The 26,220-nt window shown below is 45.8% G+C and overlaps 3 protein-coding genes across 7 annotated transcripts in view; 1 reads left to right on the top strand and 2 right to left on the bottom strand.

The window, feature by feature from the left end:
* Positions 1 to 8,564, bottom strand: part of SMC1A (structural maintenance of chromosomes 1A) — a 30,355-nt gene extending 21,791 nt beyond the window's left edge. Inside the window, exons 1-7 of the mRNA XM_035140900.2 lie at positions 8,281 to 8,564; positions 7,375 to 7,563; positions 6,778 to 6,890; positions 5,115 to 5,318; positions 3,299 to 3,537; positions 1,774 to 2,032; positions 150 to 290 (exon numbers count right to left, since the gene is read on the bottom strand). Of these exons, the coding sequence (XP_034996791.1) occupies positions 150 to 290; positions 1,774 to 2,032; positions 3,299 to 3,537; positions 5,115 to 5,318; positions 6,778 to 6,890; positions 7,375 to 7,563; positions 8,281 to 8,389 (1,254 nt within the window). The 5' untranslated portion in view covers positions 8,390 to 8,564. The remainder of the gene's footprint in view (positions 1 to 149; positions 291 to 1,773; positions 2,033 to 3,298; positions 3,538 to 5,114; positions 5,319 to 6,777; positions 6,891 to 7,374; positions 7,564 to 8,280) is intronic.
* A 170-nt stretch (positions 8,565 to 8,734) lies between these two features.
* On the top strand, positions 8,735 to 18,778 carry RIBC1 (RIB43A domain with coiled-coils 1). 5 transcript variants are annotated; one of them, XM_035140810.2, is made up of 8 exons: positions 8,735 to 8,847; positions 10,071 to 10,201; positions 11,652 to 11,733; positions 13,462 to 13,806; positions 16,038 to 16,156; positions 16,401 to 16,628; positions 17,612 to 17,778; positions 18,130 to 18,778. In XM_035140810.2, exons 2-8 carry the CDS (start codon positions 10,085 to 10,087, stop codon positions 18,209 to 18,211), a joined length of 1,140 nt encoding a protein of 379 aa, XP_034996701.1. In that variant the 5' UTR covers positions 8,735 to 8,847; positions 10,071 to 10,084; the 3' UTR covers positions 18,212 to 18,778. The 5 variants fall into 5 exon arrangements, with proteins under 5 accessions (XP_034996701.1, XP_034996702.1, XP_060125140.1 ...); XM_035140811.2 differs by having other exon boundaries at positions 8,751 to 8,847; positions 10,055 to 10,201; XM_060269157.1 differs by having other exon boundaries at positions 8,823 to 8,847; positions 10,077 to 10,201.
* A 942-nt stretch (positions 18,779 to 19,720) lies between these two features.
* On the bottom strand, positions 19,721 to 26,220 carry HSD17B10 (hydroxysteroid 17-beta dehydrogenase 10). Its single transcript, XM_035140812.2, has 6 exons — positions 26,153 to 26,220; positions 25,576 to 25,740; positions 25,325 to 25,489; positions 22,843 to 22,971; positions 20,611 to 20,719; positions 19,721 to 20,115 (listed from the first exon to the last, which is right to left on the bottom strand). The coding sequence occupies exons 1-6, from the start codon at positions 26,177 to 26,179 to the stop codon at positions 19,925 to 19,927; spliced, it is 786 nt and encodes a 261-aa protein (XP_034996703.1). The 5' UTR covers positions 26,180 to 26,220; the 3' UTR covers positions 19,721 to 19,924.

Raw genomic sequence — 26,220 nt, 5'->3', positions numbered from 1 at the left:
CAAAATCTAGTTATTCTAGGTGCAGGTGAGTTTCTGTTTTTCTTAAAGGGATGGGGCAATGCACATCCTGAGTGGGTGGCAATGCAGGCCAAGTCCTGGAAATAGGAGAGAAATGGGGAGGGCCTGCTCCAACAGGGAAAACAACTCACCTCCGTTTCTACTTTCTTCCTCTCCTCCAGATCAAGGCGGTCCTGATCTGCCTTCTGGTCGCGGTTGAATTTCTCCAGCTCCTGGGCCAGTGTGGCTGCTCGCTTGCTGGCCTCTTCCTTCAGCCGGTGGTATTTCTTCACCTGTTTGATAAAGGTAAGAAGCAAAGAGAGCGGAACATTTTGGAGACAGTTGCCCAGGACACAGAGGTGGTTGCCTTTCAGAGAGCTTCCCCCCAAAACAGCTACCCGGGAATGTAAGTTGGGCCACAACCCTTTTATATGCTTACAAAGGCCAATGCTTCCTACTCAGACTGGGCATTGAGGCACATCAAAAGCTGAGAACATCCTTCTTTGCCCATATGTGAACACACCTGCGCTGCACAACCCCCCACCCCCAAATTTTGAAAATGTTGAAAGAGGCCATCAATATCCAGCAGAAGAGCATAGCATTTGTAGACTTATAAATCACATGATTAGTCTCTGGCATCTCCTGTAAAAACTGACCTGGGAACTTTCTCTCTCTTAGCTTCCCCCGAGCAGCATGCCTGGCCCCTTCATTGCCCACTTTCAGGTGCACTTTAAATGAAGATTACCAGAGTTTTTTCAATGAATCCGGGGACACTTTTTAACCTCCTACTAGATTGATTTTGTCAGGGGACTGATTTGTAAATCTGGGACTATCCCCGGGAAACGGGGATGTCTGATAATCTTACTTTAAATGCCATTTTTATTTCAGCAGGCATTGAGGGTGAGAGCTATGACTTCTTGTGCTTTAAAAAAAACTGCTGCTTTTAAATCGCTTTTATTTTACTAATACAATGTATTTTGTTATTTGGCTGTATTGCATTTTAGACACCATGAGTATTTCTTGTCATAGCAGGGTGGAACATAAAATGCATAAATAATATTTTAAAAATTGCTTAGGGCAGTTCAGTATAAGGTAGCTCCTTCTATCCTCCAAAGTCACATGAAGTCTCTGACATGAATACTACTCATATTGATCCAGAGCAGATTCCAACATATAGTTAGCAGAGTAAAAACTTAAACACGTTGCAGGATTCCCAAAAAATAGACCAGAGGCAATTAATACTTCATCCAGCAGAGCTTTACTGCTACTGAAGGCAAATGGGCATAATGGTCACAAATCCAAATACATTCAGGATTGGCACTGTCCATAAATAATCCAGTTGCAGTAGACTTAACTTAAACTTACAATAACTTATCATAAGACTAAAATCTTAACGCTAAGCATACTATATACAGAACACCACACCAGTAGGAAAGAGATAGAAAGTGAAACTCAGGCTCCTTCTGGCTTTACTCTTATAGTCAGCATAACCTTGACAAAAGAGATAACAGGACCAGTTTAAGCCAGCTGTACTCAGCTTCTCTGAAGGAATAACCCAAACATCATGAATGGAATAGAAACTTATGTGTCAGCTAGAAACTTCCAGCTTGCACCAGTTTCTTTCACAAACAGAAGCTTCCAGAACCCTCTTGAATTAATTAGAATAGGAAGGACCTCTACACATCAGATCAATACTTTCTGTACCAAGAAAGGCAAACTAGCAGCCTCCTCCTTCCAACACTGGAGCCAGTATCACAGCTACTCCCTTGACCATACCTGGTTCTCCTCCAGTGTGAGGTCCCGGCCTTGGCTCTGGCTCTCTTCTTCCATGCGTTCCTCAAACTCCTGCCGGGCCTTCTCCACAGATAGCATCTCCTTCTCCAGCTCATCCATATCACCCTTGCGCTTTTTATACTGCTTCTGGGCATTCTGCAAGGACTTCTTGGCAGCTTCCAGCTTTTTTATCTTGTGGGACGTGTTTTCCTTGGCCTTGATGTACTGTGGGCGCTTCTGGTTCAGCTCAGAATCCTTTTCCCTGCAAAACACAATGCTTTTGTTATGTATGGCAATTGCATACCCAGTTTCCATGAAAGCCCAAGACAAACTCCCGTTCTAGATCAGAATGCTATAAAGTCAAGAACTTGTGGACCTCCAGATGTTCCTGGACTACAACTCCCATCAGCCCAAGAAAGCACAGCAAATTTTAAGGGTGATCAAAGTTCGTCCAGCAGCATCTGAAGGCCACAGTCTCAATAGATAAGATAAAACAGGTTCCTCATCCCAGTTCTATAATTTGGGGATAATGCGTCCAGCATTAATGCTCTTCTTATCAAGGCGCTCCTGATAAGCTTCCAAGGAAGCCCTAAGTTTCTCCCCAAACACTGTCTGAAGATCTCTGGAGTAGATTAATTGCAGTAACACTAATATTATTTTGCTTGAGATATTCTTTCTATCTATTGTTGTACATACATTTTATAATTTTGACAACTCTAAATCAATTTGCTTTAGGACAGGGATGGGGAGCCTGTAGCCCTCCAGGTGTTGCTGGACTAAACTCCTGTGATCTCTGACCACTGACCATGCTGGTTAAGGGCCAGTGGCAGTTTTAGCCCGGCGACATCCGAAAGGCCACACATTTCTTGGCCCTGATTTAACACCACAGCTTATTACAGTCAGAGGAAAAACGTGAACCCTCCAAAACCTTCCAAATTCTATGCAAAGTGTACCTGAATTATTAAAACCATAACGCACTCTGCAAATTAAGCCCATTAACATATTCCTCTACTGCCAAAATCACACTATATCCAAAGCACTGCCAGGCTTGGAAGTGAGAGCAGAGGAATTATATTATGTTTTTCTGTCAATTTCTGGTATGAATTTCCCCCTTCCCACTGAAAACAACAGGGGAAAGAGATTTAGACATGCTCTGGAGACCATGTACATTTCTCCATGATTTGAATGTGTGTGTGTCAGTGGACCAGGATGGCTCCGAAACCAAGCTGTTTCCATATCTGTCACAGATAATATCAAGCAAAGATTTTATTTGGGATTAGTTAGCCCTGGCCTTAGCCTCAAAGTCCCCACACGCAAAACCACATTGTTAACTAAGCAATTATTGACCAGTTGTCCGGTACAATTTTAGGGTTTTCGGTACACCTGATTTGTGTTAACACAGATCCTGTATATGCAGGAGACCTCATGGTGATTGGATCTGGGTTGGTAGAACCAAACGTCCAGATTTTGCTTTTATAGTAGATCCCAGAATTCTGAAATTTGGTTCTTTGCGTCCCACTACACTTACTTGATCTCCTTCTCGATTTGCTGCTGCTCTCTCATCACTTTGCCCAGCTCCTTCTTCCTGTCCTTGAGCTCATCCTCCACTTTGTCCATGCGCTTCTTATCTTTATCAATCTCTTTGTTTTTGGAGCCCAGCTCCTTGTTCAGTTTTTCAATTTCAGCTTCATTGTGGTACAACTTGAAGAGTTGCAGCTGGACTTGAGCTCGCACAACCTCGTCTTTTAGGCGCTGGTACCGATCTGCCTGTCCCCAAAAAAAGGAGAACATGAGGCTTAAGCTTTGGCAACACATGCTGCAAGCCTAAAGGACTTGAAATCCCAAGCACTAGAGTCTCAAACTAAACCCACTTTACCTTAACAGCAACATCACCACACTTTCTGGGCTTCAATTTTATCTCTACTTACCAGGCAGTAAGCCTCATTGAATTCAACAGGACTTACTTCTCAACAGACATAGTTAGGCTGCAATCCTATCTTTACTTACCTGGGATTATTTCCCACTAAACACAGTCCCTCTCAGGGAATTTAGGAATTCAGATTCTCTTAAAGTTAAAGTCGTGACCGACTCTAGGGTTGCGGCACTCATCTCGCTTTATTGGCCGAGGGAGCCAGCGTACAGCTTCCAGATCATGTGGCCAGCCGCTTCTGGAAAACCAGAGCAGTGCACGGAAACGCCGTTTACCTTCCTGCCGGAGCAGTACCTATTTATCTACTTGTACTTTGATGTGCTTTCGAACTGCTAGGTTGGCAGGAGCAGGGACCGAGCAATGGGAGCTCACCCCCATCGTGGGGATCCAAACCGCCGACCTTCTGATCAGCAAGGCCTAGGCCCGGGCTCTGTGGTTTAACCCATAGCACCACCCGGGTCCCTTACTGCACTCTTAAAAAGTACTTAAAAAGAGAGAAAGGAGGGCAATAAGGCAGGGCACCCTGAAGCCAAAGGAGGTGAGGGGAAGATGAAGACAGCTGAAAGGCCAATTTTATATTTAAGTAGAAAAAAGATGTCACTGAAGAACAAAAAGAATGAGGCAGCAAACAAAAAAAAAGAGATAAGGAAATAAAATAAGGAGGGGAGGAGAATGAAGATGCTTGAAAATAAAAGATCAATTCCTCAGAGTGGCTGGGTATAAAGAATAAAATTATTATTTAAACTGGAATTTTAATCAGGAAAAGGAAGTGAGTACTGTATAAGGTTGTATTTATGGGCAGAAAAATTGTTTAGATAACAAAACAGGGAACTGAGGGTTAAGGATTCATAACAGAAAGAGGAAGACATAGCAAGAAGGGCATGCCGAGTCCTATCCATCCTCAAAAGAAATGCCAGACCTCACCTAGAGCTAGAACGGGGAAATCCCAGACACTTAAATTGTTGTGCTGGTGCTGGAACATACGGAAGGCATAACCATGCCACCAATCACAGCAATACAATAGCTAAGAGGCAAGTCCCACCCAACTGACGACCAACAAGCAGTGTCACCCAGATAGGTGGAAAGAGATGGTGTTGATATTATCATAACCAGAACTGGCCCACTTTGACCATGACATTTTATGAGCCCAGGGGACTGAGGAGTGGAAGGAGTGATTTTTCTCTTTGGAACTGCATTTTTTTTAAAATCAGCAGAAGTTGAGGGCAGTGTTGGTGGCCGAGAAGAAGAAATGAGGAAGAATATGGATGTGGAAAAGGTGGTCGTAAACAGATTGGATTTCCACTTAAACTGCTGAAAAATTAATCGTTTCCACGATTGAAGTGCCAAAGGATAGTGTGACAACATTCTGGACCCATAAGGAAAGCACAGCCCAAGGACAGCTTTCAGTTTTTACCTCTTCTTTCTCCTGTTTAGCCTCCTTGCGCTCTGCTGCAATGTTCTTCTTCCGATGGTAATTGAACTGAGTATCTTCTTCTGCCTTGACCATCTCCTTCTTGCGCTTGTCGTACTCCTGAGCCAGCTCCCCCGAGCGACTGATCTCCTCAAAGAGTGCTGTGCGCTCCTTGGGGTTCTTCATGGCAATAGACTCCACCGCACCCTGGGGCAGTGAAAACAGGCAGCATCAGAACAAGCCAAGAGATTCATCTTATCTAGTCACCTCCATTCTTCTGGCATGGATTGAATAATATGCGACAAATCAGAGAGACAGATGCCACCGATGACACAAGCAGTGGGAGTCTGTGGCACAGCTAGATCCTGTAGGTCTGGTTTTTTATCTGTCTTTTCAGAACCACACTGCTGCCAGCTTCCCAGCTCAATAGGCTAGAGGCAAAACCATCCCTCAGGCAATGGAGTCTGCATTTGTACTTTAGGGTAGCACTAGAATGGCACTATTTGAAGCAGGAACATAGGAACATAAGAAGCAGCCTTGGACAGAGAGCAGTGGCTCTCCAGGGTTTCAAACAGGAGTCCTTCCCAGTCATACCTGGAGATGCTGTGGACTGAACAGAAACCTGTTGGTTAGAGAGCTGGATTAGAACCTGCGAGACCAGGTTCCCCACTCAGCCATGAAGTTCACTGGGAGACATGGGCTGTCACTCACTCTCAGCCTAACTTACCTCACAGCAAGTTGCTGTTGTGAGAATAAAATGGGAAGGAGGAGAAGTATGTGTGCCACCTTGAGCTCCTTGGAGAAAAGATGGTATATAAATGTAACTAAAAAACCAACAAGTATGTACTGTTCCGCTGCTGAGCTAGAGCCCTTCCTCACAGCAGCAAGGTTTGTTAAAATAATTATTTGTTAAATTAAAGCTTAGTCATCACTGGATCCTATTAGCTTGAATCTCACATCTCTGCTCTCCTCCGAGTAGGATTACATGAGCCCATCCCAGAATCCATGTGGAGCCCATACCATATCCCACAAAGCACAACCACTAGCCATGATGGCTGTGTACTACCCACTGAACATAGTATAACATTGAATACCAGTTGCTGGGAATCCCAATTAAGTGCACCTAAATCCTGCTTGTGGGCTTCCCAAAGACATTTGATTGGCCACTGTGAGAACAAGACACTGAGTCTGTTGGACCACTGGCCTGATCTTACAGGGCTTTTCTTATGCTCTTAAATGAACCTTTGCTCAAGTGTCAGCAACTCTGGAAATGTTACAAGAAAGTCTGCTCATGTTTGGCTGTCAACATGGGCTCTCGGTGGGAAAATGCCAATAAATTTATGTTCTACTATAGCAGTCACGTCCAACAGGTAGATCGTGATCTACCGGTAGATCACTTTATGTCTTATGGTAGATCACTGGCTCCCCTCATACATCCTCAACAACTTTGGCTCCCCTAAAAAAAGTTCAACAGTGTTGGACTTTCCTTCCTAACAGGGCTTTCCTTCCTAAAAAAAAGCTCAACAACTTTGATCTGAACCCCCCAAAAAGGGGTAGATCACTGCCAGTTTTTAACCCTATGAGGTAGATCGCAGTGTGTTGGGAGTTGGCCACCCCTGTACTATAGCATGTGTTTTGGGGGAGATTATAAAGGGGGAGGGCTTACCTGAAAGACTAGAAAGTTCCTAGCTTTGATTAGAATGCCCAGTTTCTCCAGCTCCTCACTGTATTCACTCAGCTGTACCACTTTATTGTTTATTTTGTACTCTGATGAGCCTCCTAGAAAACAGACATCTCATTTACTATCATTCAGACAACACTAGAAACCCAAGACTTCAAAGTTCCAGAAGCTCCTTAACTCTACTCCCCAATTCTGAAGATGATGATACCGTAGGGTTGGAAGAATGCCTTACAAAGCATTCCACAAAAAACAAGTAAATGCAAAAAGCAGAATGGGGTTTCTTTGGAAGAATGCACTAGCAGATTTAGGCCCGTTAGGCAATTCAGAAATAAGTTCTATAGGGTTCAAATGGGGCTTACTTTCATGTAAGCATGTAAAGGCTGCACTATTATTCACACTTTCAAGGAAATAAGCCCCACTGAACACAATGGGACTCACTTCAGGACCTCCCCCCACATTACCCCTTTCAGAGTAGCCGAGCCTTCTTTGCTCGAGCCACCCAGCAACATGGCTTACCAGAGACTCCAATACTACAGCATGACATACACCCAACCATTTCCTCACCCTGTCCCTAAAGCTCACCTACGATGACCCTTGCAAAGGTGCGGTCTTCAGCGCCATCTTCAGAGTAAACCATGCTGACAAATGCCCGATTGGCAGCTGGCTTCCCTACAGGGGCCCCATGGATCAGGTCTCGCAATGTCTTTACTCTCAAATTGCTGGTTTTCTCACCAAGCACAAAGCTGATGGCATCCATGAGGTTTGACTTGCCTGGATGGAGGACAACAAAGTAAACCATGATGCATTTTAGCAAAAGTGCCATACGGCTTTCCCTCAAGGTGTCATTTGAGATTTCATTTCCTGGGCCCTAAAACCATTGCAGCACATGCCACAACCCTGTAACCTGTGAAGATTGCTTCTGAGCATACACAAATTTATTTCTTGCATTGAATGCCTCTTCTGATCTGTGGTGGGCACCCCAAGATTTGAGCCTCTCTTAAAAAACTAAGAATGTCTCTCCCCTTTCCTGACAAATGTCACCACTAAGCATGTCCTCAACCTGCTGCTTACCGCTCTCCCTTCTCAAATTTCACAGTTTTGGGGGAGTACCTTGACCCCCACACGCCTTTTGCTGCAGTAGGGTGCCTCCTCCAGCTATTTAAACTTTCATAACCAAGTTGCTTCTGCACCAAAAATGTGAAAAACTCTCTCAAAGCGGTGTATCCGAGAGACTACAGTCATTCACAGCTGACATAAACGCTCAAACCAAGCTGGCGCCCCCACCCAGCCCTCCACGCCAAACAGCGGGCGCCCCCCATGGCGGAGGAAATCCCTCCCAGGACAGCGACTCGTGCAGGGGCGCAGTGGGCACCATGGCGGGGCCTTCCTCTCGGCGAAGCCCGCCTGGCCTCTCGCGAGACTGAAATGCGCCGATCCAACGCTCAGCCCCCGACCCGACCCCGCTCCACCGCCGCCTGCCCCGCGCACCAGATCCGTTAGGCCCGATGATGGCCGTGAAGCGCCGGAAGGGCCCGATGATTTGCCGCCCCTTGTACGATTTGAAATTCTCGATCTCGATCAGCTTGAGGAACCCCATTTCGCGGGCTGCGGAAAACGCCAGAGCAGGAACGGAAGGGAACTACGGGGCCCGGTAGGGGACACGGGCCAACACGGCCCCCGGGCCAGAACCTCAAGGCCCCCTACTCCGGACTACTCTCCGGCCCGCTATGCCACAACCAGAACGCGAGCGCAGAAACCTCGCGAGGACTCGACGCCTCACGTTCTCCAAATCCGGGTGTCCCACCTCCCTCGAAAAGCCGACAGCTGATAGGGCGCTATTGCCCGTTAGGTTTTGCATACGTAGCTCCACCCTCTTCCCTTCTAAGACGTTGGGAGGGGCGTTCTTCCAAAGGCGCTCCCGCCCTGCCTGCCCTTTTCTTTTGGCTGATTGGTTCCTCTACTTTTATATTTGCATAAATCGACACTTACTGGTTTCAAAACAGGCTGGCTTGTTGGCATAGCAACCAGGAGGACGCAAACATTCGGAGGGAGAAGGTGAGCGCGGGACAGCGGTTGGGAGGTCTATAATACAGTATAATATTCACACGCCACATACCCTCCAGCACTTCTCTGATTAAGATAGGGACATCCCAAGGAAAAGCGGAACATTCTGGGATCAAATCAGAAACCAGGGTGGCTTCTCTAAATCGGGGAGGTCCCTGGAAAATACATAGCTGCCAAGTTTTCCCTTTTCTCGCGAGGAAGCCTATTCAGCATAATGGAAAATCCCTTTAAAAAAGGGATTAACTTGGCAGCTATGAAAATAGGGACACTTGGAGGGTCTGCACACTACTGCTTCCTCTGGCAGCAGGGACTCAGGGCAGTTTATTGATAAAAACAAGAACTGCTTAAAACATGTGGGGAAACAATAGTTAAAAAACAATAGAACATTGATAAAATTAAAACTGTATATAAAATCTATTGAAACCATACAAATAACTATGTATAATAACACAGCACCAGCACCAGCCAGGGTCAGCCCAAAACATTTTGGTACCTAAAGTGGACCCCAAATAGCGCCTCCTTTTCCCACCAGGGAGGAAGGGGAAAGTGAATTGTTTTAAACATTTTGCTTTGTTGGGGGATTGAAATAAACTAGGCAGAACACTGGAGAAGACAGCAATCACCAGATCAGGGTTAGGAAACCTCTGGCTTATAAGGCTGTTTCTTCCAAACCACAAAATGTGGGAAGTAGAGATGTGGTCTTCCATGGGGAACTTGATCATGCAGGCAATCCCTGCCACAATCAGCGTTGCCATTCATATGCTCAATCCTTGAGGAGCGCTGAGCAGAGGCCTTGCAAAGTGCTTCACACTGAAGTTTCAATGCAACTAGCTGGCTGCCATGTGCTTGGGAAACACTTCCCAAGTACTTTGACAGGTGGACAGAGCAACCCACCTGTCAAGTTTGGTCCATGGGGTGGGGACAGATAAGCATCTGGCCCTCCTGGCTGAAAAGGTTTCCGAACTCTGAACTACGCAGATCTGATGTTGGAGAAAAGCTTATTCCATGCTTAAAGGTAAAGGTAAAGGGACCCCTGACCATTAAGTCCAGTCGTGACCGACCCAAGACCTAACTGCAAATTGTTCCAGAATAAATAGAGAGACAGGCCTATCTATTCCCACCACTCAGATAAGATTAGTTAGCAATGGGCTGGAGCTGGGTCGGCTTTAAAAACTTTAATCTCTCTTCCTCTGACAAGAAAACACAACCCTCAGTTACAGGTGCAAATATGTATAAAGTGGACATCCAGCCAGATCTAAAAGAAGCAGCTGCCATTGAAGCCCGCAGGAACCGGGAGAAGCAAAGACAGAGCCGCATCTTTAATGCTCGCTACCGCACAATGGGGGTGAGACATGAAGTGCTATGGAGTCATTTGTTTGGAGGAGGACTGCCTTGATTTTGAAGTTCTGGGCTCCTTAACTATCCCTCAGAACTGACATACCTGTAGGAAGTAATCCCTGTGCAGAGACACCTTAACCTGAACACTCCTTTCCAAATTTTCTTTCAGCTTGTCAGCTTGTTCAGTGAGACACAGCAAGAGGTTATTTATTGGGGATATGGGCTAGCTAGGCTATGGGCAGTTAACATGCTGCCTTCTAGATGTTTTGAACTTCAACTCCCTTCATCCCTGACTAATTGCTATGCTGGCTGGAGATGATGGGAGCTGTAGTCCAAAAATCTTAAGGGCATCATGTTGGCTAAAAACTTTAAGGGCAGCTGGACTATACATTAATCACTTTGAGAGAGCCAGTGTGGTGTAGTGGTTAGTGTCAGACTAGGAACTGGTTCAAATCCCCACTTGGCCATGAAGCTCACTTAGGGACCTTGGCTACTCACTGCGTCTTAGCCTAACTTAACTCACAGGTTTGTTGTGGGGATTAGTTGAGATGGGGGAGAACCATGAACCACCTTGAGCTCCTTAGAGAAAAAGGTGGGATATGAATGCAATAAATAATTGATTCATAGGAAGTGATTCATAAATACAAGAATAAACTCTCAGCAAAAAATCCAGCTTCAGGGGTTGAAGTATTATGAGTGAAAGCAAGGACTGTTCATTTTCTGTAATTCCATTATTACAGGTATCACAGATGACATGAGTGTTCATCTCACTATTTCACATAATAGATTACTCCTGATCACTCCTCAGGAGCACCTGTATTTCATGCTCTAGATGCTCAGTGGTCGTATATTCTATATATGCAGGCCAAAAGCTTAAACCTGAAGCCTTAAAAGCATCAGATCTGTTAGAAAGATAGGATAATAATTGATAGCAAAGGGGACAGAGGCACTTAAGGCAGCTTACAGCAAAAAAATAAAGCAAGTAAAAATATTGATGCATAACTGCACACCAAAAACCAAGACAGCAGAAAAAAATAACCAAAAGCAACAGGAAATTAGGCATAACCAGACCCTATTCTATTGCATCAGTTGGTGGTAGGACATGTAGCAGGTCCTACCAGATGAGCTGTGAGAACAGGCAGACTAATGTGGTAGGGGATGGTCCTTTTAAGCTTCTTTATCCTAAGCCATCTGGGGTTTTAAATGTAAAAACAGCATTTTGACTTGAGCCCAGTAATGAACCAGAATTCAGCAAAGCGGGTCAGCAGCTTCAAAGTTATACTGTATTCTAAACTAGCTGACATGAAATAGGAGAGCTTATGCCATTGCATCTTTCAGGTTCCTGCATGTTCTTTGTTGTCTTTATTTGGGAGGGCAGCATGCAAGATCCTGCATTCTGTTTGCTTCTGAAACAGCCACATCCGATGCAGCAACTAACTTGTAGTGTCACTTTTAAGGTGGATGTAGAAGGTTTGAAGACCCAGGTGGAAGAACGAAAACTCAGAGAAATTGCAGAGAAACGACGTGATGAAGCTTTCGGTAAGTGTTTCTGCTCCATTTCTCTGTGAGGTTATTTATCTCACTTGTCTCAGGGCATTGGTCTGGGGCCTGAGCAAGTCAGTCACCACAACAGTTAAATTCAAATGAAATAAAGTGCAGGAGGTCTGGCAGAATGAAATGCATCAACCTCAGTGGGGTTTGCATTAAAAAAAATATATCCACTCTTTTGACCATATCAAACAGGCAGCTTCATAGTTTAATTTTAAATCTGGCAGCTTGAATCTATGTCTTTCTTTAAGATCTGTTAATATTTTAAATTTAATCCTTGTTTTTCCCCCCTGCCAGATAAATTTTGATATCCCTTTTTGCCATTGTTTGAAGCACCTCACATTACCAGTAATCAGTATAGTTTGAAATATAAACAGCATATTCAGTAATACATTTGTATTAATAGCTGAAACTCTTCCTAACAGTGAGATTTTTATCTTGCTAAGTCTTGTTTTACCTTGTTTCATACTTTAACACAGTTATTCTGAAAAAGTGATGTGTTTTTATTTGTTAACCAAATACCAAAATATTTCACCTTTTTCTCCACTCTAATGTCCGGTTAATATGATAATGATGATGATTATCATCATGTTATTATAATGTTATTATATTATTATTTTAAATTATGATTATCATCATAATTTTATTATGTATACCCCTGCCACTCTGGGTGGCTTACAGTATATATAAAAACATAGTAAAACCTCAAATATTCAAGACTTCCTGATACAGGGTTGCCTTCAGATGTGCTCTAAAAGTCAGATAGTTGTTCATTTCCTTAACATCTGATGAGAGGACATTCCACAGAGAGGGTGCCACTGCCGAGAAGGCCCTCTGCCTGGTTCCCTGAAACTTTACTTCTTGGAGTGAGGAAACCAGCAGAAGACCATCAGAGGACCTCAGCTCCCCCCTCCCCCAGAGAGCAGGATCGGGCAGCGGTGTGCAAGTTGCGGTAAGGAGGGGGAGGGGGAGGCAGCGACAAAGCAGAGTGGTGCCCCCTCAGGAAGTAGCCCAGGAGTGCGGGGAAATGGCACACAGCTCACCTGCCGCTCCCAAGCCTCCCCCTGGCGCCAGCTTGGGGAGGTAGGCTTGGGGAGGTAGTGCCAGGAGGCAGGCTGCACCCACAAATAAGCCTTGAATTTTAAAGGTGTGTCTCATTTGCAGGTGCAGGGCCGTCTTAAGCGTATCCAGTGCCGTGGTGCAAAGCTCCCTCCGGCCCTTCCCCCCCCCCAGGTTTCCCAGAGTTGTCGAGGTCAGCACTGCTGGCGGGGCTGGAGGAGGCAGGCAGCAGCTGGAGGGGAGGGCAGCTCCTCTAGCAGAGAAGAGGTGGAGGCTGGACATGGTGCCTCCCAGCTCAGCTGGCCGCTTTGTGCCGTGGCGGCCACAGCAGGCAGAGGTTCTGGGCGCCATGCTGCTTCAGCGTGGCATGGGGAGGTGGGCGAGGGCAGCAAGCTGATGCTGGGAGGCGCCGTGTCCAGCCCCCGCCTCTTCCCTGGCACCCTCCAGAATTTGGCGCCCCGGCGCCCTGCGCCACTAGCCTCTATGGGTAAGACGCCCCTGTGCAAGTGCATCTAACATTTGGGCCAATATGGTAAACAATAATGGTGATAATGGACATCCTTGTCTTGTTCCCTTTACATCTCCAGGTTTGTCAATCAGTTCTTTTTCATGAGGCACACAGAGCAATGACTGACAGCATCCTGTGCTCTTCTTATGCAGATGCAGATCGGGTGCAGTGCGACAAGATTGCACAAATGCTGGAAGAAGAGGAGCGCCAACGGAAAAAACAGCTTCACCAGGCTATCTTGGATTTTCACAAGCGGGAGCAGCAGCCCTCCATGCGCCGTGAGTGGGACCTCTATGACCCGGAGGCGGCACGCAAAGCCCTCCCAGCCCGTGTGAGTGACGATGACCCTCGCTGTGGCCCTTCTAGCATGCAGCGCTTTGCTGGTGAGGACCAGATTGCGCACGCTCGGCAAAAACTTCTAAAGGAGCAGAACAAACGCGTCCTGGAGGAGCAGAGAAGTGAACGGGAGAAGGACCTTGCTGACCGTAAATATGCTGGTATGTTCAGGATGTGTGCAATGCTTGGGGACACAGGAGTGCTAAGCTGGTGTTTTGTGGTTGACAAAGGAATGTGGAGAATAGCATCTAGCTAGTCCCAGCATTGCCCCTGCCCACGACACTCAAGTGCCTCAGGTGGGGTAAATCATTCTGCACACCCAGTTTCCCTGCAACGTACTCGGCCTCAGTTCTGGGTGAAAATGTAGCAGCTTTATTTGTTTTCCTTGAGCTCTACTGAATAGCTATCCTCTTCTTAAGACCGTTTGTATTACTCAGAAGAAGTTGGAGATGAAGGAATTCTCCTGCATTTTCTACAAGCATTTCCATGCTTTACTTTACTATATATTTTGTGACTTTAAATCTCTGCTGGGGTTCTCTCACCAAAGAGTACTTGCCCCCAAACTGGGTCTTGGCATCCAGGAATTCTCCTATTTATATGTTTGGCACCAACAAGATTTACCCAGCTGGAATACTGGTTTGGCTCTTAAGGAATGAATATTATATGTAGCTCCTTTTATTTTCTTCTTCATCTTTCTTTAGGTTTCTTTTCCTTTACTCTCATTTTCTCATTAAGTTTTTCCTTTCCTTGTCTTTTCTTTCTTCTGACTTTGTTCTTTTAGACTAAGTAGCTGTTTTATCTCTGTATATTATAGAAATATACTTTGTAATGGGTATACCAGTATATTTTTGTATATTTTTGAATAAGTATCAATAAATATATTTTTTTTAAAAAGATTTACCCAACTGGCCTGATAGGTTGGAGGTGAATCTTTAAGAGCAATGTTTCCCAAAGTGGGTGATACCGCCCCCGGGGGTGCTGGAACAATTCAGAGGGGTGATAGTAGTCTCAGGTGCAATTGGGGGGACATTGAATAAAAATAAGGGGGTGGTGGGTATGTAATGACACTTACCGCCAGGTTGGGGGCTGTTGCGTGATGGAGACAATGCCTCCCTTGGACCCAGTGGTCCTGCTGGAGGCGAGGGGTTTTCCCAGGCTTGGATGAACACTTTTCAGCTGCATCCAGGCCTGGGAAACTTGTTTGCCTATTTACAACATCTTTATTTACTATGTTGTAGGGTGTAGGTAGAAATCAACACACACACACACAATTTTGTGAACAATTTATTTCATTGCACTGGATACATTTTCTTTATCTTTATTGTGCCTGACTCACAGACACCCCCCCCCCCCGATGCCAATCCATGGACCCCATGGATAAGAACCCCTGCTCTAGATAGAGGCATAGTAGCCAACTAACTCTTTGGTGTACGTTTCTTGGCCAGGTGTGTGCTAGTACTGTTCAAAAGTGAGCACAGACAAACTACTATAGTTCCCGAATACAGGCAACTCCCCATTTGCGCACAATTGGCACAGGCACAACCACGGATGCCTGTGCCATTTTTGGCACCACAAGGAGGCAGGGCAGGCTGATGCACGCAACCCCTTCGTAAATTGGGAGTTGCCTGTCCTGCTATAGGGCTGATCACCTGCTTTGACATGGCCTTCTCATGTTCTGCTGTTAGCTCAGTGGTACACTGAGGGATGCAGGTGGCACTGTGGGTTAAACCACGGAGCCTAGGGATTGCCGATCGGAAGGTCGCCGGTTCGAATCCCCACAATGGGGTGAGCTTTTATTGCTCGGTCCCTGCTCCTGCCAACCTAGCAGTTTGAAAGCACGTCAAAGTGCAAGTAGATAAATAGGTACCGCTCCGGTGGGAAGGTAAACGGCATTTCCGTGTGCTGCTCTGGTTCGCCAGAAGCGGCTTATTCATGCTGGCCACATGACCTGGAAGCTGTACGCGGGCTCCCTCGGCCAATAAAGTGAGATGGGCGCTGCAACCCCAGAGTCGTCTGCGACTGGACCTAACAGTCAGGGGTCCCTTTACCCTTTACCTTTACACTGTTAAGTTAGAGCACAGGCTTGTCTAGTCAACAACAGGTGCTGATGCAAGCAGTGACCATGTTTCTCCTTGACCAGTCTTCCATGTCAGAGTGAACCCCACTGTTGGAACTGGAGAAGGAAGTCATAACTTACTATCAGCATCACAAGCCCTACTGAAACAGTTGGGAGCTGCAAAGCAACACAGATGTGTCTGTCTCCCATTCTGCTACTCTTATGCCATTCCAAATCTGCCTCACTTTGCCCTATGGGAGGATTCTCTGTGTCTGTGTGTGTGTGTGTGTGTGTGCGTAGCTTGACTGCATGCCAGAACACCTGCTTTCCTTGTAGACCTCATGGAAGACAAAAAGAGGATAGAGCTGGACCTACGAGCCCTGGAACTGGCACGTTTGGAGGACGAGTGTCGCAAGGCCAAAGCCATGGCAATAGCTGACTTTAACCGAGCCCAGGTACCACCTTCCTATATTAATTAGCTATTCATCTGCATCGTTCTTCAACCTCATTCCCTCCAGATGTTTTGGACTCCCAACTTCCATTATCCCTGATCACTGGGCATGCTGACCAGGGCTAGTGGAAGTTGTAGTGCACACATGTGGAGAGTACCAAGTTGGGAAAGGCTGGGCTAGAAAGACGTGTGCACAAGGCTGTAGATGCTGTCACAACAGCATCCCATCTACTCCTTTCCCAAACCAGGCTGCAGAGGTTGCTGAGCAGCAGCGGCTGGCCCAACAGCGTGAGCAGGACAATAACTATGCAGAAATCCACAACCACCTGACGGGTGACCTCCTGACAGAAAACCCTGACATCGCCAAAAGCCTTGTGGGCCCACACCGTGTGATCACGGACCGCTGGAAGGGGATGACCTCTGCAGAAGTGGAGGCTGTGCGGAAAGCACAGGAGCAGCAGTGTAAGGAGAAGCAGGTAAGTGGCGGCACAGCTGATGCTGCAGCAAGAAAGCTTGTGAGTTACACAAGTTCCTTCATAACTAACGCAACTAAGAGGATGTTCAGAAATGGTGGGAATGTGCTGACATGGGCAATACATGAGTAGGTAGGTCTCTGCATAATATGCAAGGTGTGTGTACACTAGGTTGCAATCCACTACCTGTTCAGAGCACAGTGGTGCTAAGTAAATGGACTGCTTCCCCTTGTAAGCTCAAGAATGGTCCATTATGTAGGAGAGAAGAGGGCAGCAGGTACATTGGCCTAAGCACAACCCTTATCTCTACATTTTAAGAGCATCCTCCCTATTGTGGGATTCAGCTAAGTTATTGCATGCATGGAATGAGGTCCGCACATGCAATGGGACTCCATCACCCCCTAAATCTGCTTTGGAGAGTTGGAGGAACCCCCAGAACAGGTTTAGGGGGCACACAGGGGAAAGAGATGGGAAGTCCTGTTGCGCAAGCAGACTTTGTTCTGTGCACACACACACCCCACACTTGGTGCTATGTTGAATTCCTCTGTTATGCTGCGGGGTGGGGTGGGGGTGTTACAAAATTTTGGATGGTGTTTCTTTCCCAGATAAAAGATCAGTCTTAAACTTTCCATCCTCCTGAGCTTCTAATGGTACTTTCCTATGCCAGTAAGAGGTGGTGGATGTAGGCAGCTGGAATGTTACAAAGGTTCTCTGTTTCCCTCTCAATATATATAAAATATAAATCACAGTTCAAATCTTCAAAGTGCTTTTACATTAACTCAAGAACACCTTACAACAGCCCTGTAAGGGAGGACAGTACCAACTCCATATTAACATTTGAGGGGGTCAGGTAACAGTTGAGAGAACAGTGGCTTGTGAGTTTGTAGCAAGAGTACCGGTAGATATTTTACCCAGGGGTGAAATAGTTTTCACTTCAATCAGCCACATTGCACTATGTCTGAGCCTTTTCTCTCCCACTCTATTAGAGGCTGAGGGAAGAAGAGCAGCAGTTGGAGGCTGAATGGGACCGGCAGCGTGAGTTGGCTGGCCGTGCCGCCATGGAGATGGAGCAGCAGGAGCAGAATTTTCGCCAGCAGCTGAGAAAGAGCCTGGATGCCTATAACCAGGATCTAGCGGATGCACAGAAGTCAAAGTGAGTAGGCCAAGGATGAAAGGTTCCTTCCTGCCCCTGGGAGATGGAAATGAGGCAGCCTCCTCAGATAGAGAATTGCAGGTACCCTGAAGGACAGGCTGAAGTTTGTCTAGAAGCACCGCCACCTGCGCTCAGTGCCTTTCTTCCCACTAATCCTTGCTACTCTTTGTGGTGATCCAGGGGTGAGGGAGATGCAGTAGGCACATATTCAGAGGCATTTTCATCTTTTCTCCCTAGGTTAAGTCCTGCTACTGAAAACACAGGCCAAGCTAACTCTTACTTGGCACTAATGAAGTGACAAACATTTGCTTGCCTTCTCCACTGACCACACTTCTGTTCTTTGTTCTACAGTTTACAGTATATGGAAAAAGAGGTCTACTCCAATGTACCCACAGCCCAGTACCACTTGCAGTTTAACACTAGCAGCCGCTGACCTGAAGCATGACAAACCCAGTTCCAAAGCTGGCTGGAATGAAGGATTTGCGTTCAGTAAAGTATTTTTTGTGCAGTATTTACAAAGGGAGTCATCTGCTGGCTGTAATGTAGAATTACAAGGACAAAGCAACTGATGTTTGCTAGACCATAGTTTCCATTTAGACCAGTTTCCATGTTATTGCATGAAGACCACTCTACAATTGCTCCACGTGGATGTCTATACCAGTGTAAAATGTTGCCCAACCACATGGCAAGCTATTATGATTGTTAAGTGCATTGAAGTGGCTTCCCTAATGCGTGAACGGGTCCCCGGAGAAGAAAATTAGAGTAAGGGGCTAAGGTGGTTTGTTTTGCACACACATCACAGAACAGAGTGCCTCAACAACAGAATGCAAGGGAACATCTCTATATAGCTTTTCCTCAGGATCAGGTGCTAGTATTTCTGGGATTTGTAGGTGGTTTAGCTCAGAATGGTTTGCTTATCCACAACAGCCAAGAAATAAAACAAAGCCATTGGGGCAAACTGCACGGTCAGCTTCTTCCTCTCATCAGGGACTAAACATTATTTTATTTTTTAATATAAAATATCTAAGAAGTGAACAAGTGTATATAAAATACATTGTGTTCTGAACAGCCTTGTTATCTTTGGATGAAGGGTGGTATACAAACATAAACATCATCATCATCATCCAGCAGGGCCTGATCCTATTTGCTGGTGCTTGCAGTTATGCAGTAGCAAGACTAAGGCTGGAGTCCAGAAAGCCACACTGCCCCCATAAGCTGTGATTCTCAGCTTTCATGTGCAGCAACACAATCTGATAACACAGCTTTTCCTGGCTACAAAAATGTATCTGAGTTGTATAATTCAAAAACCAGAGAACAGGCAGGATAAACTGGCAGTGGTCATAGCCAGGGTATAGGACAGGCATCCCCAAACTTCGGCCCTCCAGATATTTTGGACTACAATTCCCATCTTCCCTGACCACTGGTCCTGTTAGCTAGGGATCATGGGAGTTGTAGGCCAAAACATCTGGAGGGTCACAGTTTGGGGATGCCTGGTATAGGACTTCACTGGCCCACACTAACATACTCCCCTCCAACTACCACTCTTTCCTTCATACTCCCTGACTTGCTTTGCTACTCCACACTACTACTGCTATTCCACCCCCAAGAGCTCTAAATAATTTGAAAGCTTTAGAAATAAGTTGCCTACTTTATTTGCACAATTTGTTTAAATAAGACTTTGCTTTCCTTCACTCTCTGATACATTTTTTATGTGTAGCACATGCATGTTATCCTCATCATAGACTGAGTAAAATAAACAAAGAAGATCAATGCTAAACAAAATCACAGGTGTCTTTGGAAGTAAAACAGAGGCAGGGCTCCTGGATTGCATTGCAAATTTGGAACAGGGACTTATTAGTGGGTTAGAAGACTAGAGCATAGGGTTTTCTAGACTGTCCCACTGGCAAGGGATGAGAAGGCTCATACAGCAAACAGAGGAGCATACAATTAATTCATTTATTATAGTCCAGGTGTTAATCATTTGCTTTTGCTAACTTAGATTCCAGTTGAGGAGGCATAGCAGAGGCAGCTGTAATCATCAGCAGATTTGAAAGTACCATGATTATGGTCCAGTGGCCAGAGAAACAATCCCTGACTAGTGATGGGGAAGCAAACCCTCTTGCTCTTCCAGGGCCAAGCTTACAGTTCAGGGCTGCATTCGGATCGCCCCATCAAGCCGGATCACCTCACCATTGAGCATGGGGTTCTCTATTATGCATTGCACCAGGTGGGCATACTCCTCCGGAGCACCAAGACGACTTGGGAAGGGCACCTGCCGTGCCAGGAATGTCCTCACTTTCTCAGGAAGTGATGCCAGAAGAGGTGTTGCAAAGAGACCTGGAAAAAACAAAAGCACACTCAGAGTTGCCAGTCTCTGTTCTTTACTCTTTTACAATGCCTGTTAATCAGAGCACTGTGTGAGTGTGCCACAATTATTGGAGCACATAATGCATTGCTGGGACTGGGTGCAGAATTTAGCTTCCTAAGAAGCTTAGTTTTTGTTTTAAAATAAGTTTCTAGGACTTACAGCTGCAAAGATAGGTTCTAAAGTGCATGGTCAGCACCTGCTGAAATCGGAAAGTGAAGGTGGTTCAATAAGGATTCCAGAAGTTCAGTGCCACATACAGCCCTATGCCTATGACTAAATATGCAAGACATTCTGGATAGGATATGGAAAAGGCAAATGTGCATAAATGCATGCAGATAGCACTACCCCCACTAATGAATTTTGTACCAAGTTCTGTGGAGTATACAATCCTGCAATTACAGCCTTGAGCACCTCCCAAGAGCACCTTCCTCTCCCAAAGCCCAGATTCAAGACAGGAGTGCTACCTGGTGCAATGGTAACCACTCGGATCCCTAAAGGTGCAAGATCCCGAGCGATGGGCAGTGTCATTCCCACAATGCCTCCTTTGGAAGCGGAATAGGCAGCCTGGCCAACCTGGGGAGGAAAAAAAACAATGGCGCTCTAAACCCTTATTAAAGTCACAAGTGTTCTCTGAAATGCCTATGTGGAGGGTGTGGAGATTGAGTAGCACTGCAACAAGCCTATCAGAGGTATAGGAAGTCTGAGCAGGGCAGTAATCTGAAGTCACTCTTAATTGGGGCAAGGTGAGGGGGCAGAAAGCAAGTCATGGGAAGTCCTTAAACAGGTTTGGGGGGGAGGGGAAGAATTCCTCCCAGCCCTCCATCCAAACTCATTTAAGCAACTGTGGGGAAACTTTGGCTCTCCAGATGTTACTGAATTACAGCTCCTATCTGCCCCACCCAGAATGCACAGCCAATGGCCAGGGATGATGAGGGTTATGGTTCAGCAACATCTAGGAGCAGGACAGAGGTTCCCCACAGCTTTATAAAAGATAACATAATAGCCAATGCCTTTAGTACAAGACAATCTTTTTAAAAAATAATTTTTATTGGATTTTATATAAAGAAAAAAAACAATAGAAAAGTACAAAGAAAAAAATATAAGGCAATTTCAACATATCTTATTCCCCAAAATTCTTCACATATCAATAACAATGAAGTAGAAAAAAAGAAAAAGAAAAGAAAAGAAAAAGAAAGATAAAAGTTCTACTATATAACTTCAAATCTAAACATTTCGGACTTCCTCATTCCCCCTTCTTGAGTTCTAAATACTCTCGCAGTTCCCAATTCTGAAGTCACATTCTTTTTTCCAAATTGTAAGTACAAGACAATCTTTATTCCTTGCTGAAGAACATATACAGCCCCTTGCCTCAGGCTTGGTACACCTTTAGTCTGCAGACCAGTGTGGTATAGGAGAACAGGGCAGAACACAGGCCTGCCCGAGTATCCTAGGCAAACCTGTAAGTCTCTCACTCTCTCTACTGCTGGGTAGAAGTTTTCTGAATCACTGGCTGCCTCAAAGCTAGAGGCTGGTCATCTTTGAATTAATTCAGCCCAAACCCTGCCTCTCAATACAAAGTCTCTTGTAATCTTGTGAACCAAGAGCAAACCTGTGCTTTTTTTTAACCTTATGAAATGAATATTCCATTTTACTCCCCTGCCATTCAGAACGGGCACATATGTACACACAACCCAAGTAGGGCAACAGTGCTCCCAGAAATGCCAGCAAAGCATTGTGGTCTGTCAGGTGCATCCCTTGTACAGTGCAGTAGAAGCTGGGGCACAAATAGTGGGAGTACCTGGTGCTAATCCTGTCAATACAACATCTGCCAAACCTGGAGCTTGGGTGGCATGAAATTATTATTTTTATATGACGATGATCTGTATTATTGAGCTTGAGATACAGGATGTTTTCCTCTGCTCAGTAACTTACAGTATCCATGTTTCTGGGACAAAGTAGAGCAATTATTAACCCTTGAGTATTCTACTGACGCTGTGCAGAAGCAATGGGGAACTTCAGGTCTTCCAGAAATAATCCTGACCACTGACCATACTGGCTGGGGCTGGTGGGAGTTGCAATCCAACAAAGACCTTTATGGTCCTGCTCTTTTGTAAGAATGGCACTAAGCATAGGACACCTGTGTGTATACTGCTTTAAGGTAGTGTCAGCTGGGTGTTGCCAACCAGGCCAGCTGACAATGGATGTGATTAACAAAAGGCAACATATGGGCTAATAATGTATTGGCAATATTTATGAAACACTATAAATTGTTTCTTAATTCATAAACAAAAGCCATATAATAGGTGCAAGAAGTCATGAACTAATAGAAGTCAAATAAATATTCCATCTACAGGAATGCTTAGAATGGTGTGTAACCACAAAGAAACACTGAAGTTGAGGCCGAAAGCCTTTCCACAGTTCATATCTATATCAAAGTTTGGTTGAGCATGAACTGGAGCCAGGTGCTGCTGTAAACACAGCAACAACAAACAGCAAACAGAACAGTTCTTCCTGTGACTTCTTGCATGTATTATATGGCTTTTGTTTATGAATTAAGAAACAATTGATAGTGTTTAATAAATATTGCCAATACATTATTAGCCCACGTGTTGCCTTTTGTTTATCAGACTGTTTCATGTTGTAACATGGGGATCTTCTTTGTCTCATACAGCTGGCAGTGGAGGCTTGAAACTTACCTGCCCCTCAAAGGCAGCCACACTGGCAGTGTTGATGATTACCCCTCTCTGCCCATCTGAGTCGGGCTCATTCCGTCCCATCTCACCTGCAGTCAGACGGATTACGTTGAATGTTCCAGCAATATTCACCTGAGGAACACAGGCAGGTGGAAGTTATGCACCCCCAAGCTTGGCCCTTTCCTACCCCTTTCAAATCAATAGTGCAAAACATCATATTTACTTCATCACATTAGAACTTTGGGCCTAGCAAACACCCTCTTATCACTCAAAATCATTAAGTCGAATATGAATATTAAACTCAATCCTTCCTTCTGATGGGGATACAAACAATACTGCCCAACACAGCCTTTGACATACACCAAGCGACTATGATAATCTGGGCAGGAATCTGAAGGGCCTTGGGGCACAGATGGTTTTTACATCACTCCCTGTTGAATGTCATGGCCCAGGAAAAGAGGGAAATACTGGAAGGAAAACAGTGGCTTCTATTTGTGGTGTTGTCAGGAAAGGTTTGGCTTCTTGGACCATGGTCTCTGCTTCCTTGAGAAAGGACTTCAGGCAAGAAATGGGTGGCACCTCATAGTGGTTGGCAAGAATGTGTTTGCTAAGAGTCTCATGAACCTGATCAGGAAAGCTTTAATCCAAATCCTATGGGGCAGGAAGACAGTTGACAGGAGAACCCCCGGTACTGGCGATAATAGCTTCATTCATGCACAGGAAACTGAGGTCCTGTAACAGAAACCTGCTAAAGGGCAGGAAATTACAAGGAGGAAGTAGCTGGAAGGAATGACTTGTTTCAGTTGTCTCTATACTGAAGTACAGAGTATGGGAAACAAGCAAGATGAATTTGAGTTTTTAATACAGGGTGGCAAATACAATATAGTAGACATTACTGAAACCTGGTGGGGTTGGACTAATGACTAGAATGTGGAAATTGAGGGGTACAACTTGTTCAAAAGGAACAGACTAAACAGGAAGGGATTAATAGTGTTATATGTAAAAGATGTGTACACTTGTGAAGAGATCCATAACCTGGAGTATGGAAGGCAGAATATATGAGTAAAAACTATAGAAAAGGGAAACAGCAGTGACCTTATTGTGGGTGTGCTATAGACCTCCAAGCCAGACTGAAGACTTGCATGATTCCTTCCTAGAGCAGATTACCAAATATTCTAAAAAGAGAGAGATAATAATCATAGATTTCAATTATCAAATATCTGTTGGATATCGAGCTCTGCCAAGAATGTAAGGTCCAACAAATTCCTCCACTACCTCACTAACAATTTCATTTCCCAGAAGGTGGAAGAAGCGACAAGAGGATCATCTATCTTGGACCTGGTCCTCACCAACAGGGAGTGACTGACTGATGAAATGGAAGTACTCGGAAACTTGGGAGGAAGCAATCATTTGCTTGGTTTCATGATACAAAGGCAAGGGAAAGCTAAGTGCAGTCAGACACGTGCACTTTGGACTTTAAGAAGGCTGATTTCAAAAAAAACCATGAGATCCCATGGTCAGAAATACTCAAATAGCAGGGAGTCTGAATGGATGGAAGTTTCTTAAAGGTAAAATATTATAGGCACAAATGCTGACAATTCCAACAAGAAAGAAAAGTGGGAGGCACCTAAAGAAACCAGTGTGGCTACAGAGGTAAAGGACCCCCGACCATTAGGTCCAGTCATGACCGACTCTGGGGTTGCGGTGCTCATCTCGCGTTATTGGCCAAGGGAGCCAGTGTACAGCTTCCAGGTCATGTGGCCAGCATGACAAAGCCGCTTCTGGAGAACCAGAGCAGCACACGGAAACGCTGTTTACCTTCCCGCCAGAGCGGTACCTATTTATCTACTTGCACTTTGACGTGCTTTCGAATTGCTAGGTTCGCAGGAGCTGGGACCGGGCAACAGGAGCTCACCCCATCGCAGGGAATCGAACCATCAACCTTCTGATCGGCAAGCCCTAGGGCTCAGTGGTTTAACCCACAGCGCCACCTGCGTCCCCCGTAAGAAGGGAACACAGCAGCAAAAATGCTAATGCTATTATAGGCTGCATCAACAGAAGTATAGTGTCCAGATCAAGGGCAGTAATAGTACCACTCTGTTCTGGACACCTAAGAGTCCTGTGTCCAGTTCTGGGCACCACAGTTTAAGAATATTGGATGCAAAGAAGGGTGACCAAGATTATTAACTAAACCAAACCTTATGAGAAAAAGTTGAGGGAGTAGTAGGTGGGTGGGGAGTTGAAATGGAAATGGAAAAAGGAGGATGAAAAGGAGTAACTTGAAAAGGAGCAGAGTATGGCTGGCTGACAGGCACCCTGAACAGGAACACTCCACATGACAACAATTTGTTACAGGTCCCACTTGCTCAGTAAGGTATCTTAAATTTTCTGCTGTTTTTTGTGAGGCAAGAATTGTTAGGTTGGAGGTAGAACATTTGATGACAAACCAATAACAAGAATGGACTAGGGTTTTCTTAATGCTCACATTAATAACTCTCTGGAAGTCTTCCAAGTTGTGAGGAAGGTCCTTCTTAATATTATAGGTCTTGACAGCCACTGCAATCCCAGCACAGTTCACTGCCACATCCACACGGCCAAACTTTTCCCGTGCCAGTGCTAGGGCAGCCTTCACATCTGACTCTGATGTTACCTGGGAAAGGAGAGGAAACCACTTAGCTCAGCTGCTACTCTATGGGTACAACCTCTTTATCAAATCCCCCTTTGAAAAATCCCTACATCAGCTGGAGCAAAGATGCATCTCTCTCCCAGCGATTTGGCCACACTCTCCCCATCGGACTTGGGCAGATCCACAAGCACAGCACTGCCTCCCTGTTGCACCAGCCGCTCTGCCGTGGCTCGGCCTAGGCCTGAAGCCCCACCGGTCACCAGGCCAACCATTCCCTGGAAGTAATGAGAAAAAAAGAGAAAATTATCGTTCAAGTAAAGCAGGAGTGCCAAGAGGTTCTAAAGTTTTAAATGCCTTCCAGGCTCAGTCATACCCTGGTGCTGCCCAGGCTTCCCTGGATTTGAAAAAAAGTGCCAGTAACGACTGCCCCATCATTCCTTCCCCCGACAGAGTCCCTGTGCTTCACGGGGGGAGGGCTGCGTGGGCCTCCTCCCCAGACACGCGCCTTCCTCGCGGCAGCTGCTTCCCCAGTATATCGGGGTTCCCTTCCCTGCCCTAAGAAGCGCCGGCCTCTCTAGCCCCGCCGCCGCCGCCGCTGCTCCCCGGCCTCGCTCTCGGGGTTCGGCGCGAGCCCTTCCCCGCTCTCGAGCTGCCCGTCCTCCTCATCCTCCTCCGCCGCCGCCTCACCTTCACGCTCCTCAGCGCCGCCGCCATGTTTCTCCCCGGAGGCCCCGCCCCCTTCGCTGGGGAGGGGC

This window comes from Zootoca vivipara, chromosome 16, assembly GCF_963506605.1.
Source record: "Zootoca vivipara chromosome 16, rZooViv1.1, whole genome shotgun sequence".
In the NCBI taxonomy this organism is placed as follows: Eukaryota; Metazoa; Chordata; class Lepidosauria; order Squamata; family Lacertidae; genus Zootoca; species Zootoca vivipara.
The sequence above is the reverse complement of the archived record's forward strand: the minus strand, read 5'-3'. Positions and strand labels throughout refer to the sequence as shown.

What these genes read in the sequence shown, in the direction of transcription:
- HSD17B10 (XM_035140812.2), bottom strand. Translation starts at nt 26,179, where the DNA reads ATGGCGGCGGCGCTGAGGAGCGTGAAG. An exon ending in TGGCTGCCTTTGAGGGGCAG is followed by an intron (nt 20,720 to 22,842) that starts GTAAGTTTCAAG and finishes TTTCCTCCCCAG; the next exon opens with GTTGGCCAGGCTGCCTATTC. An exon ending in AGTGGTTACCATTGCACCAG is followed by an intron (nt 20,116 to 20,610) that starts GTAGCACTCCTG and finishes TGTTTTTTCCAG; the next exon opens with GTCTCTTTGCAACACCTCTT.
- RIBC1 (XM_060269155.1), top strand. Translation starts at nt 10,001, where the DNA reads ATGGGCTGGAGCTGGGTCGGCTTTAAAAACTTTAATCTCTCTTCCTCT. An exon ending in ACGACGTGATGAAGCTTTCG is followed by an intron (nt 11,734 to 13,461) that starts GTAAGTGTTTCT and finishes CTTCTTATGCAG; the next exon opens with ATGCAGATCGGGTGCAGTGC. An exon ending in GCGGATGCACAGAAGTCAAA is followed by an intron (nt 17,779 to 18,129) that starts GTGAGTAGGCCA and finishes TTTGTTCTACAG; the next exon opens with TTTACAGTATATGGAAAAAG.